Source organism: Colobus angolensis, unplaced genomic scaffold (assembly GCF_000951035.1).
Source record: "Colobus angolensis palliatus isolate OR3802 unplaced genomic scaffold, Cang.pa_1.0 Scaffold605, whole genome shotgun sequence".
Taxonomy (NCBI): Eukaryota; Metazoa; Chordata; class Mammalia; order Primates; family Cercopithecidae; genus Colobus; species Colobus angolensis.
The window spans coordinates 664,547-677,338 of NW_012119655.1; the positions used below are offsets into that span (position 1 = coordinate 664,547).

Below are 12,792 nucleotides of genomic sequence, written 5' to 3' on the forward strand. Positions count from 1 at the left end.
CTACCTGACTTCAAACTATACTACAAGGCTACAGTAACCAAAACAGCATGGTACTGGTACCAATACAGAGATATAGACCAATGGAACAGAACAGAGGTCTCAGAAATAACACCACACATCTACAACCATCTGATCTTTGACAAAACTGACAAAAATAAGAAATGGGAAAAGGACTTCCTGTTTAATAAATGGTGCAGGGGAAGCTGGCTAGCCGTATGTAGAAAGCTGAAACTGGATCCCTTCCTTACACCTTATAAAAAATTAATTCAAGATGGATTAAAGACTTAAATGTTAGACCTAAAGCCATAAAACCCTGAAAGAAAACCTAGGCAGTACCATTCAGGACATGGGCATGGGCAAGGACTTCATGACTAAAACACCAAAAGCAATGGCAACAAAAGCCAAAATAGTCAAATGGGATCAAATTAAACTAAAGAGCTTCTGCACAGCAAAAGAAACTACCATCAGAGTGAACAGGCAACTCTCAGAATGGGAGAAAATTTTTGCAATCTACCCATCTGACAAGGGACTAATATCCAGAATCTACAAAGAACTTAAACAAATTGACAAGAAAAAAACAACCCCATCAAAAAGTGGGCAGAGGATATGAACAGACACTTCTCAAAAGACATTTATGCAGCCAACAGACACATGAAAAAAAATGCTCATCATCACTGGTCATCAGAGAAATGCAAATCAAAACCACAATGAGATACCATCTCACACCAGATAGAATGGCCATCATTAAAAAGTCAGGAAACAACAGGTGCTGGAGATGATGCGGAAAAATAGGAACACTTTTACACTGTTGGTGGGAGCGTAAACTAGTTTAGTTCAACCATTGTGGAAGAGACAGTGTGGCAATTCTCAAGGATCTAGAACTAGAAATACCATTTGACCCAGTGATCCCATTACTGGGTATATACCCCAAGGATTATAAATCATGCTACTATAAAGACACATGCGCTTGTATGTTTATTGCGGCACTATTCACAATAGCAAACACTTGGAGCCAACCCAAATGCCTATCAATGATAGACTGGATTAAGAAAATGTGGCAGATATACACCATGGAATACTATGCAGCCATAAAAAAGGATGAGTCCATGTCCTCTGTAGCCACATGGATGAAGCTGGAAACCATCATTCTGAGCAAACAAACTATCACAAGGACAGAAAACCAAACACTGCGTGTTCTCACTCATAGGTGGGAACTGAACAATGAGAACACTTGGACATAGGGCGGGGAACATCACGTATCAGGTCCTGTTGTGGGGTGGAAGGATGGGGGAAGGATAGCATTAGGAGAAATACCTAATGTAAATGACGAGTTAATGGGTGCAGCAAACCAACACAGCACACGTATACATACGTGACAAACCTGCACGTTGTGCACATGTACCCTAGAACTTAATGTATAATAAAGAAAATAAAATAAAATAAAAAATAAATAAACCATAAAGAGTACCTGAAGACAACAGAATGGGAAGATCTTTTTAACTGACTCAAAATCCATAAGCATAAAAAAGGATGTGTTTTCATACTGAATGCTCATATTTTTGGCACTGTCTGATAATTATGGTAATTCAGTGAAATTTACATTAAAATGGGAAACTGTTTTTATATCAGCTGTTCCACTTAGAGGTCTTTTAAGCGTAGTTCTGGTTTCAAAACCAATTTGTCAGTATTGCCAGAAGTTTTTCAAATAGACTGGTAGAGCTTTATATACCAGTGTCAGATTAGAATGCACTTAAAAATGAAACACTTGCATCTGATATTATTTGGAAAGAATATCTTATTGATATTTTTAATGATTCTTTGTGATTACTTCATAATATTATGCTTTACATTTTAATATATCCCTATAAATAATAATTTTAAACTATCCCCACATCTTTCCATAATGCAGATAATGTCTCCAGAGGAAACATGAGAAAGAGGTCATGTCTTTGAGAAGATTTGTTGCTGGTCGCACAAACACAATTATTTAATCTTTACAGATTGGTTGGCTATAAAGCAGAAAATAATTTGCATATTAATATGGGGAGATGTTTTCATCTGTGTTTTCTTTTGAAGTGCAAGTATGACTTTTGCTGGATTTGCCTTGAAGAGTGGAAAAAACATAGTTCTTCCACTGGAGGTTATTACAGATGTACTCGCTATGAAGTCATTCAGCACGTGGAGGAGCAATCCAAGGAAATGACTGTGGAGGTAAAGAGAACCAATTAAGCCAAGACATCTCTCTAAGCTGCTCATTGCTACTGGAGTTATTTTGCATTTCTTTGTCCATTTTCATCTTAATAATGTATTAAATTGAATATACTTTATAGTAGCCTTTATTTTCAACAAAATAGCTCTATAAACTTGAGAGCTTTTTCCCTTTTACATTTTCCTTTTTTTAATTTTGGTAAAGATACGTATGTAAAGTCTGATATATCCCAGCCTACCTCTGTAAATACTTAAAAACAATTTTAACATTAATATCAACAATGCAATATTACATTATACTGTAGAGCAAGTGTCTTAGTCTGCTCAGCTGCCATAGAAAATACTACAGACTGGGTGGCTTAACAGTAATTTATTTCTCACAGTTCTAGAGGTTGTGAAGTCCCAGGTCAAGGTGCTGGCCAATTTGGTTCTTGATGAGGGTGCTCTTCTTGGTTTGCAGACAGCCACCCTCTCACTATTTCCTTAGGTGGCCAGAAAAGACAGAGAGACCTCTGGTGCCCCTTCCTCTTCTTATAAGGGTACCAGCCCTATCAGAATAGGGCCCACCCTGATGACCTTATTTAAGCTTTATCACCTTCTTACAGGTCCTGTCTTCAAATACAGTCACATTGGGGGTAGGGCTTCAAAATATGAATTTTAGGGGGAATACCATTAGTCCATAGCAAAAAGCCATATAATAAAACATTGAAGGCTGAGCACAGTGTTTCATGCTTTTCATCCCAGCACTGTTGGGAGGCCAAGGCAGGCGGATCATTTGAGGTCAGGAGTTGAAGACCAGCCTGGCCAACATTGTAAAACCCCATCTGTATTAAAAATACAAAAATTACCCAGGCATGGTGGTGAGCTCCTGTAATCCCAGCTACTCAGGAGGCTGAGACGGGAAAATCACTTGAACCCAGGAGGCAAGGTTTGTGTGAGCTCAGATTGCACCGCTGCACTCCAGCGTGGGTGACACAGCGAGAGTCCGTCTCAAAAAATAAAAAAAATATTGTTTTCTGTCAAGAAAATAATTCACAAATCTGAATGCACTATACCTATCACTAATAAAACTTTTAAATGATTCCCCCAAAAAACTATTTTAGTAGCTACTAGTTTTTATAAAAGTCATTTGTGGACTTTTATTTTCTAGGCTGAGAAAAAACACAAACGATTTCAGGAACTTGACAGATTTATGCACTATTATACAAGATTTAAAAACCACGAGCATAGTTATCAGGTATGTCCCAAATAATTTCAAATGAGCTGACCTATACTGTTGTGAATAAATAAAGAGAATGGTTTACGTTCTTTATTTCTATTCCTTTAGCTAGAACAACGCCTTCTTAAAACAGCCAAAGAAAAGATGGAACAATTGAGCAGAGCTCTCAAAGAAAGTAAGTTATAAGTTGTATGTGTGATAATTAATATAAAATATCTTTCCATGCTTGTTGCTTCACTAGTAGGTTAGGCCCTGAAAGGAATACATTATGTCCATTAGCTTGTTCTGGTACTGTTTTGAGTTCTTTGAAGCCCTGAGTGCAGCTTAGCAGATGAGGTCTCTGTGATTGGATTTTCTACCCAGCACTTAGCCTCCTCCTCTTGATGCAGCCTGTGCTGTTAAGAGATAAAAACACTTCGTGATTTTGCTTACTCAGTGTCACTGCTGATGCTCTACAATGTTGGGAAAAGTGGATGGGTCCTAAAGGACATCACTGACTTAGAGGAGCAAGATACACATGCTACCCAATTGTCAGGTAACTGAATACCCAAAAATTATTGAGAAAATTTAGCAGAGTGCCTAAGGATGTGGAAGTCAATAACAGTTTGCAGAGAAATCATTTCACTGGTAAATAATGAACATTGGAGTCAAAAAGCAAAGCCATGAGGTGGAGCTAACGTGTGAGTCCTAAATTATAAGTTTTATAAGAATATTCCAAAATATGAATTATTGATAGCATCATTAGAATATAATAACCCACAATGACCACACAGAGTGCAGGTTCTGTTATTTTTGTTTTAAAAAGTCACCTTTTAAAAATAATAGCTTACATATGAAAAGTACATTTTAAGGTGAAAAATGTGATGTTATACTTGGGTTGCTCCAGTTTATCAAAATAATGAATATTAAAATCCTTTCCATTAGGATAATTCCCTAGTCAAGACAATACCATAAGTTAAATGGAGTGGGGAAGAATATGTCAATAGCAGTATAGCCTGCTTGTTAATTATTAGTTCTTGGACTTCATTAAAGATATAACTGTATTAGGCAATATCAAACTCTTGAAGTATTGTCCACAGTATAAATTGAGAGGAAAAAAATCCTCACAAGTCGTATAGCTCTTCAGCAGGGATTTTTGTCTGGTCACTAATGCATCCCTAGTGCTTCCAGCTATGCCTGACACTTAACAATATTCAGTATTTGTAGATGTGAATTATTGCTTCTATTCAGCATTCTGGAGGTTCCAGGCAGCATAACAGATTGGCGGAAAAAAAACAAAAAGGTACAGCAATTGAAAAGGAAGAAGCAAAACTTCACACATTTCTCACATACGTCAGAATCTCAGGGTAGTCTGTATGTCAGTTTGTGTACACACACTGAATTTGTTTTTACAGGCATCCAAAATAATCTGATTTTCTAAAGTATTTGCAAACTTAGATTCTCTTGCTTAATTTCTGGTTTTTATTTTTTGGTTTTTTTTGGTTAAGCGAAAACCTAGACTGTTATAATGATATTCTTAGAACAAAAAGTCTCAGATGTTAAGGCAATTTCGTCTTCCATCTTCCTCATTCTTCCTCCCCTTCTTTCTTTCTCTGGAGTTTTTTATTAACTAGGATTAGTTGTCTAGTTGTTTGCCAGAATGTTGTATCTTTTTCCTTACAGTACTGATTTTACATAATTAGGCTCTTTTTATAAGCAACTTAGAAAAGGCATTTGTTCTCATTGTTATGTAGGGAAATTCTGCTAGGGATAATCTGAAAAAGTAAAGCCTAGAACCTTTTGGTTGACCTAAAGCTAGATTTGCTTACCAATGGAGTGAGACCAGAATCCAAGATGAGTATGTGCATTCCTTTATGAATACCATCAGTGCTCCTGGGCTGCTGGGGCATATACTTCTTTTATAAACACATACATGTCACACATGAGTATTTTATGTAGTTTTTTAGTTTGGTTCAAATAAGTATTTTCAGACAGTTACTTAAAACAGTTTTTGTCCTAATGATCCTTCTTTTTTCTTTTTTCAGAAAAATCATTGTTTAATTAATATTACAAATGGCATATTTGCAAAAACAAATTCACTGTGCCTCAATTACTTTTTAGCTGAAGGAGGCTGTCCAGATACCACTTTCATTGAAGATGCAGTTCATGTGCTCTTAAAAACCCGGCGCATTCTCAAGTGTTCTTATCCATATGGATTTTTCTTGGAACCTAAAAGCACAAAGAAAGAAATTTTTGAACTAATGCAAGTAAGATATTTTTTAATTACATTTAAATAGCAGCAGTTATTATGAAATACAGAGTTTTTCCTTTTTCAAACCACTTATTTTATTTCATGTGGACATGATTAGTAAAACAATTTTCTTTTAATTTTTTAAATGGTTTTTAAATAAAGGAAAAGTTACCACTAATCAATTGAAATTTTCTTTCTGTTTAAATTTGTCACTCTGCAGGTCTGAATGAGTTATGAGTGATGCAAACATTTCCTATAGCATTTTTGTCTTTGTTTTAAACTGGTTGAAGTTTGAAATCAGGCATATTTCTAATTATGTAATTAAGAATTTTATCATCAAAGATGAAACAACCCACACTACCTACAAGATGAGAAAGTTGCTGTCTACCAGTTTATTTTTTAAATACAACTGAAAAAGTTACAGTATTTAAAAAACAAAAACACCTAAGCCAGTTGGCATCACTATAGCTAAATAACTTCATTGTACATTTCTTTTCTTTTGAAGTCACTAAACTTTCTCCTGTTACATGACAGTTCATGTCATCCCTTGAACTGTCCTTTGCTAATTTATATCTTACATTTCCATCAAGGATCAGTACTCATTTTCTCCATACAGCCTTCCAGACTTGACCCCGATCACTGTCTTGCCTTAATTCGGATTCCTTCAGCACTTTTATATAGTCTGCACTATGGCATCGTGCATTTGCTTGTATGGTGCATTGAAATGTATTAGTTTTTTTCACATAGACAGATTATAAATTCCTTGTAAACAGCTGCTATACTCACTGCTTCTTTGTAATCTATACCAATTTCATTTCTATAGATGCCTATCAAATAAGTGCTTTTTTTAAATTTCACATGATTTTATATATAATCCTTCTTTCTCTTTCATAATCTAGAAAACATATATGTACAAAATAGAAAATACATTACATAGGAAGTTATTTCAAAATTTGAACTAGTTTCTTACTTCAAAAGAGTTAGATTTAACTGAGAAACCACATAGACTCTGGATTTGCTATTGATTAATCTATGAAGCCTGTGATCTTTTTTTTTTTTCTCTGCTTACTAGACAGACCTAGAAATGGTCACTGAAGACCTTGCCCAGAAAGTCAATAGGCCTTACCTTCGCACACCCCGCCACAAGATCATCAAAGCAGCATGCCTTGTACAGCAGAAGAGGCAAGAATTCCTGGCGTCTGTGGCTCGGGGAGTAGCTCCTGCAGACTCACCAGAAGCTCCAAGGCGCAGGTAAGAAGGATGTACGCTGGAAGTCATCCTGGCTCCAGCCACAAATGCCAGCAGTTTTATTTTTTATTATTATTATTTTTTTTGAGACGGAGTCTCGCTCTGTCACCCAGGCTAGAGTGTAGTGGCCGAATCTTGGCTCACTGCAAGCTCCGCCTCCCAGGTTTACGCCATTCTCCTGCCTCAGCCTCCCGAGTAGCTGGGACTACAGGCGCCCGCGACCTCACCCGGCTAGTTTTTTGTATTTTTTAGTAGAGACGGGGTTTCACTGTGTTAGCCAGGATGGTCTTGATCTCCTGACCTCGTGATCCACCTGTCTCGGCCTCCCAAAGTGCTGGGATTACAGGCTTGAGCCACCGCGCCAGGCCCAGTTTTATTTTTTATCCAACTAGGGTTCATATTCTTGGAAATTATTTACACCTAAAATATGGATAGCTCATAAAAGTATGTTAACTTTTTTTGGTGATTTTTTTTTTCCTCCGTGCTATTTCTGTTTTTCTTGTTATTTTTTGTTTGTTTATCATTGTGTAGCTCCTTAGACTAAATTAACCTAGGTTAATTTCACATTTCAGGTGAACTCATAATTAAGAGTATTCTAATGTATTATTTCAAATATGTAATATATATAGTGATTTGATAGTTATAAACATCTTATGATGTAGAATTTGGAAACTTTGCCAGCTTGTTATGGTCATATTTGTATTTTTGTATTAAGGAGTTGTGAAGGAAAGAGAAATTTGATATTTGTAGTTATTCAAGTGATAAACTCATCCACTAAAGATCACTTGAGTTGTGGTTGTTTTATTTTACATACTCATACTACTTCTGTAAATTGAAGCATACTTTCCTATTTATAATAATTATAAGCATTAAACATTCCTTTGGCACTATTTTACATAAATTCCTTTGATCCTATTTTTATGTAATATTTATGAGTAAATATTTACTTGTAAAATAAAAATAGAAGCAGTTATAAAATACTTTATTATAAGATGGTAATTTTTATTTTTTGATCATTTTACAGAAACATAAAAACTTAGAATTTGAAAGAAATAATGAAATTATCATTTTAATTCTGTTTTAATAGTTGATCTACTTTGGTTAAGCAAGTTCCAACAGAGGAATTTAAAGTAATGTTCAGAGGGCAAGGATCTGATTGTATATACTTTGTAGTACTGATATTAAATCAAATGGTATGTCTAATTTCTTTGTAGCTTTGCTGGTGGAACATGGGATTGGGAATATTTAGGATTTGCATCACCAGAGGTAATTGTTTTATGGGGTTTTTGTTTTTGTATTTTTTCTTACTGCAGTCGTGCTTGCATTTGCATCCTTATCTATTCTAAATCCTACTGAGATTATCCTTATCTATTCTAAATCCTACTGAGATTATCAGCAGTGCTCTCTTTCTTTTGTAACAAAAATCCTTGACAGAGCCTACATTTAGCTATTTATGTGGTATTGGTATATCATCACATTGTTAAATGCATTACTCTTTTATTGTTTTCAATTACTGAATAGTCAGAATTAAGGCAAATTTACAATATACATTTTTGGAAAATATCTTCTAATTTGTTAATAGAGAGACAGTTTATTACAAATGCATTTCTAGTCATCATATTGTTTTAGTCTGAAACTATTAAAAATATAAAAGAACAATCCATTTTTAAGGTTAATGCAACAACCTGAGGGAACTGATTTATAATCAGTTGCTAAAGTGGAAAACTTGACATTAATAATGTGTATGCATAAAGAAATACTTTGCTTAGTTGCTTTCTGCTTATCTTCAAGACTTTCACACTCTTCTTATTTTTTTGTTGCCATTATTAATATACTGTTTTAAAATACAGAAGGTCTAAATTACTAACACTACAGATAGCAGTTGTGGCAAATAAAAATAAGACAGAGTGAAACTCTTAATCACATAGCTGTTTTCTGAGATTTAAATTGCCACTGTCACTGTTGAGTCTGATTTTAAAATGGTTTTAGCAATTCTCTCTACTCCTCTCTCTCCATCTTTGCTCTTTATTAAACAGTATTTGATGCCTATAATATGATAACCCTTCAACTTAATTTTTGGAAGGGTACAGAACAAATGAGGAGAACTTTGTTTGTAATGTATAACCCATTTGTTACCTGCAATTGAAAGACAATGAAATTGATTATTATCCAGGCATGACTGTGGCTTGTTTAAATCAGATGCTTTCTCTTTTCAGCTGCTGAAGATACTTGCAATCACCTGTGGCTTTTGTATTGGTCGATACATCCAAGAAAATATTGACTTGAAAAAAATTGTGCTTAGAGCCCTGATCTGGACATTTTCAATTCACTTAAATTATTTTTAAAATTGTGATATATTAATGAAATTTTTATTTTAAAACTAATTATGAACCTTTATCTGATCCTGCATTTATTATTTCTATGTTTTAATACATTTACAGCTTCGGGGATATTGTGGAAAACTTCCACATAAAAGGAAGAATAAGCAAACTGAAATTAGAAAAAAAAATACTAATGATTTCCGTGTTTTACGGTAGAAACAGTATTTAGCAAAAATAAATAAAACCTTCATCAGTGTATTCACAAGCATGTATGTGTATCATCGTGCAGCTTCTGGCTCTGACAGAAACTTAAGGAATCATGAAATATTTGTCCTTGAATATTGAGGGCCTACTAATATGACTGTTACTTTATTTTTTATGAATTGATAATTTTTTAGAAATTATTTACTTTTAGTTTTCTTTAGTTTTTGACACATTGAAACACTAGGCTTTTACATAAACCTTATTGCAGATATCAAGAATTACTATACATTGTGAGACTTTAAAATTCTGCATATGTATGATTATCGAGTAACTGCCAGAGTTATATTTTTGAAAAATAGCTCTTTGCCTTAATAGTGAGGGAAAAAACAAGGTTACCAACTTCAGTAGACTTAGATTGAATTTATATTTTTTTCAGTGAAGTTAATTTCATTGTACTCTTTTCAATTTAACTTGAGTCTGGCAAGCATAAAGGTTTGTTTTATGCTACTTTAAAGGCAGTGGAGCTCAGTGGAAATAGCATAAAGTCTGAGGAACACCTGAATTCAAGTTCTAAGTGTAACTTATTAGATCCTAGGCTATATTCTTTCTTAATTTCTCATCTTTACAATGTGGATGGTGATACCCCATGGAAGTTCTAGGATTAAAGCATCTCATTAAGACACTGACAAAATTGTTGCAATTATTACTTAAAACAGCTCCTTACAGCCTCTCCCTCTGTAAATCTTAGAACATTTTAGTCTTCTCTGTATCCTTAACATTCTCAAACCATTTGGAGTATACTGACTAAACCCTTTTAATATACATTCTTGAAGATCTTAGGAATCCTTGGAAATTTTCAGATAAATTTTTATGAGAACAATATATTTAAGCCTGTTGCATCATGAGAGAATGCCATCTGAGATATACAAGTTTCTTTTGCAGTTGCTTTTAAACGGTTTCATTTTCCTAAATTGGAAATATGTATAGTCTATGGTCAGTAATAGTTTAATGCATAACTTTGTACCATTATCAAGTTTACAAAGTCAGCAAATTATCCCTAATATAAACCTTGAATTGAGATAAAATTTTCATACCATCTTTGTCTAAGAAATGTAGCTGGTGTTCCCCACTGGTCTGTTGAGCCTTGATGACACTTAGTAAGTCATCAGTTTGAGATCATGGGCCTCTAGGAAAAGAGGAAATGATGCCCCATCTCAGCAAGGCGTTTTAAAGAACCTGTATAAACCTTCAGGGCACTTGGAGTATCTTTCATTTATTAGTTTCTAACCTAACAGGATGCCTCCCACTTATTTTCTTTTCTTTCTTTCTTTTTTTTTTTTTTTTTTTTGAGACGGAGTCGCTCTGTCGCCCAGGCTGGAGTGCAGTGGCCGGATCTCAGCTCACTTTAAGCTCCGCCTCCCAGGTTCACCCCATTCTCCTGCCTCAGCCTCCCGAGTAGCTGGGACTACAGGCGCCCGCCACCTCGCCCGGCTAGTTTTTTGTATTTTTCTTTTTTTTAGTAGAGACGGGGTTTCACCATGTTAGCCAGGATGGTTTCGATCTCCTGACCTCGTGAGCCACTCGTTTCGGCCTCCCAAAGTGCTAGGATTACAGGCTTGAGCCACCGCGCCCAGCCCAGGATGCCTCCCACTTCTTAAGAGTCCAACTACTTATATAAATGAAGAAGTTTAAATAAATGTCACCAGAGTGGTATGATGTGAGAAGTTTTATTTGTGATACAAAATTTGTGTTCGCCTACTCCTAGTACTTTCACAATATAAGCATATTGAATATTCTGGGGTAACCAGGATAATCATAAAGTTGAGTATCTTAGTGTTTATCATGGAAAAACACCATAATGATTCTCTAAATTAGCCTTTTTATGTTGGTATCGTGTACCCTGGCCTCCTCTCTTCTCTTCCCTTCTCTTTTATTCTCTTCCCTTCTGTCACATTTATACCCAGGTAATAGCAGATGGTCCCAGGTTGTACCCTCTGGTGATAACAAACTCACTTTAAACATTGTCACAAATGTAAAATAGACTGAGGACATCTGCCTAAGTCTGTGTTCATCCCATATGCTAAACAGGAAATGTTCCCCTACCTATGTTGTAAATAGCACCACATATTGACTTATATAGAAAAGAAGCTAAATAATCATCTTACTTTAAAGCTAACCTAACATTTGTCTTTTAATCTAGTTATTCGATTTGTGAATATGGTATGTAGCAGTCCCAAAGAATAGAAAATCCAACAATCTGGCAACTACTTAACAGTGTGTGTTCTTTTTTACTGTTGTTCCTTTTTTCTTTTTCTGTTACATATATCCCAGTCACTTTTGTTTGTTTGTTCGTTTGAGATGGAGTCTTGCTCTTGTTGCCCAGGCTGGAGTGCAGTGGTACAGTCTTGGCTCACTGCAATCTCCACCTCCTGGGTTCAAGTGATTCTCCTGCCTCAGCCTCCCGAGTAGCTGGGATTACAGGTGCCCACCCCCATGCCCGGCTAATTTTTTGTATTTTTAGTAGAGATGGGGTTTCACCATGTTGGCCAGGCTGGTCTCAAACTCCTGACATCAGGTGATCTGCCTGCTTTGGCCTCCCACAGCACTAGGATTACAGGCGTGAGCCACCGCACCTGCCCCCAGTCACTTTTTTAAAACCACTTTTGTGTCCAGGTGCAATGGCTTACACCTGTAATCCCAGCTACTTAGGAGGCCGAGTAGTAGGGATTGCTTGAGGCCAGGAGTTCAAGATCAGCCTAAGCAACATAGCAAGATCCTGACTCTAAAAATAAAAAAATAAAAAACCTCCCTTCAAGGAAAGCCTTACTTAAATGAGTAATATGATTGTAGTGTTAATTAGATAACAAGATTCTTGAAATCATCAGGCATATGAAATAGGGGTGTTCTAATGTAGCATTGGGGCTTGCAAGTATTCCTAATTTAGGCAATTGTAATGACTGTTGAAAACTTTCTTTTTCCATTTTACATTCTGTGTTTCCTTGGCATGGCAAAACCTGATGTTTCAGCCAAGTGATTTTATAAGATGTGTATAAAATCACAAACTTTTTCCCCTGGAAAAAAGTGTGTAGTTTGTTTTATTTGCATTTTAAAAATTGCATGCTCTCTTGTATTTTATAACCTTTGGTTTATGCAGGAATATGCTGAATTTCAGTATCGGAGGAGGCACAGACAGCGTCGTCGAGGAGACGTTCACAGTCTACTCAGTAATCCTCCAGACCCTGATGAGCCAAGTGAAAGCACTTTAGGTAAGTCCTTGGGTTGAGTATGGTTTAATCCCATAGTTCTCTTGAATTTATCCTTCAAAGTGGCTGATATAAATGTTTGTGAACGAGTTTGTCATT

The 12,792-nt window shown here is 35.7% G+C and overlaps 1 protein-coding gene across 2 annotated transcripts in view; it reads left to right on the plus strand.

The window, feature by feature from the left end:
• The window catches only part of ANKIB1 (ankyrin repeat and IBR domain containing 1), a 165,118-nt gene that overhangs the window by 147,518 nt on the left and 4,808 nt on the right, over window positions 1–12,792 (plus strand). For both annotated transcript variants that reach the window (XM_011963243.1, XM_011963244.1), the window contains exons 12-18: window positions 2,077–2,211; window positions 3,359–3,445; window positions 3,536–3,602; window positions 5,528–5,673; window positions 6,730–6,908; window positions 8,120–8,171; window positions 12,585–12,696. In XM_011963243.1, the coding sequence (XP_011818633.1) occupies window positions 2,077–2,211; window positions 3,359–3,445; window positions 3,536–3,602; window positions 5,528–5,673; window positions 6,730–6,908; window positions 8,120–8,171; window positions 12,585–12,696 (778 nt within the window). The remainder of the gene's footprint in view (window positions 1–2,076; window positions 2,212–3,358; window positions 3,446–3,535; window positions 3,603–5,527; window positions 5,674–6,729; window positions 6,909–8,119; window positions 8,172–12,584; window positions 12,697–12,792) is intronic.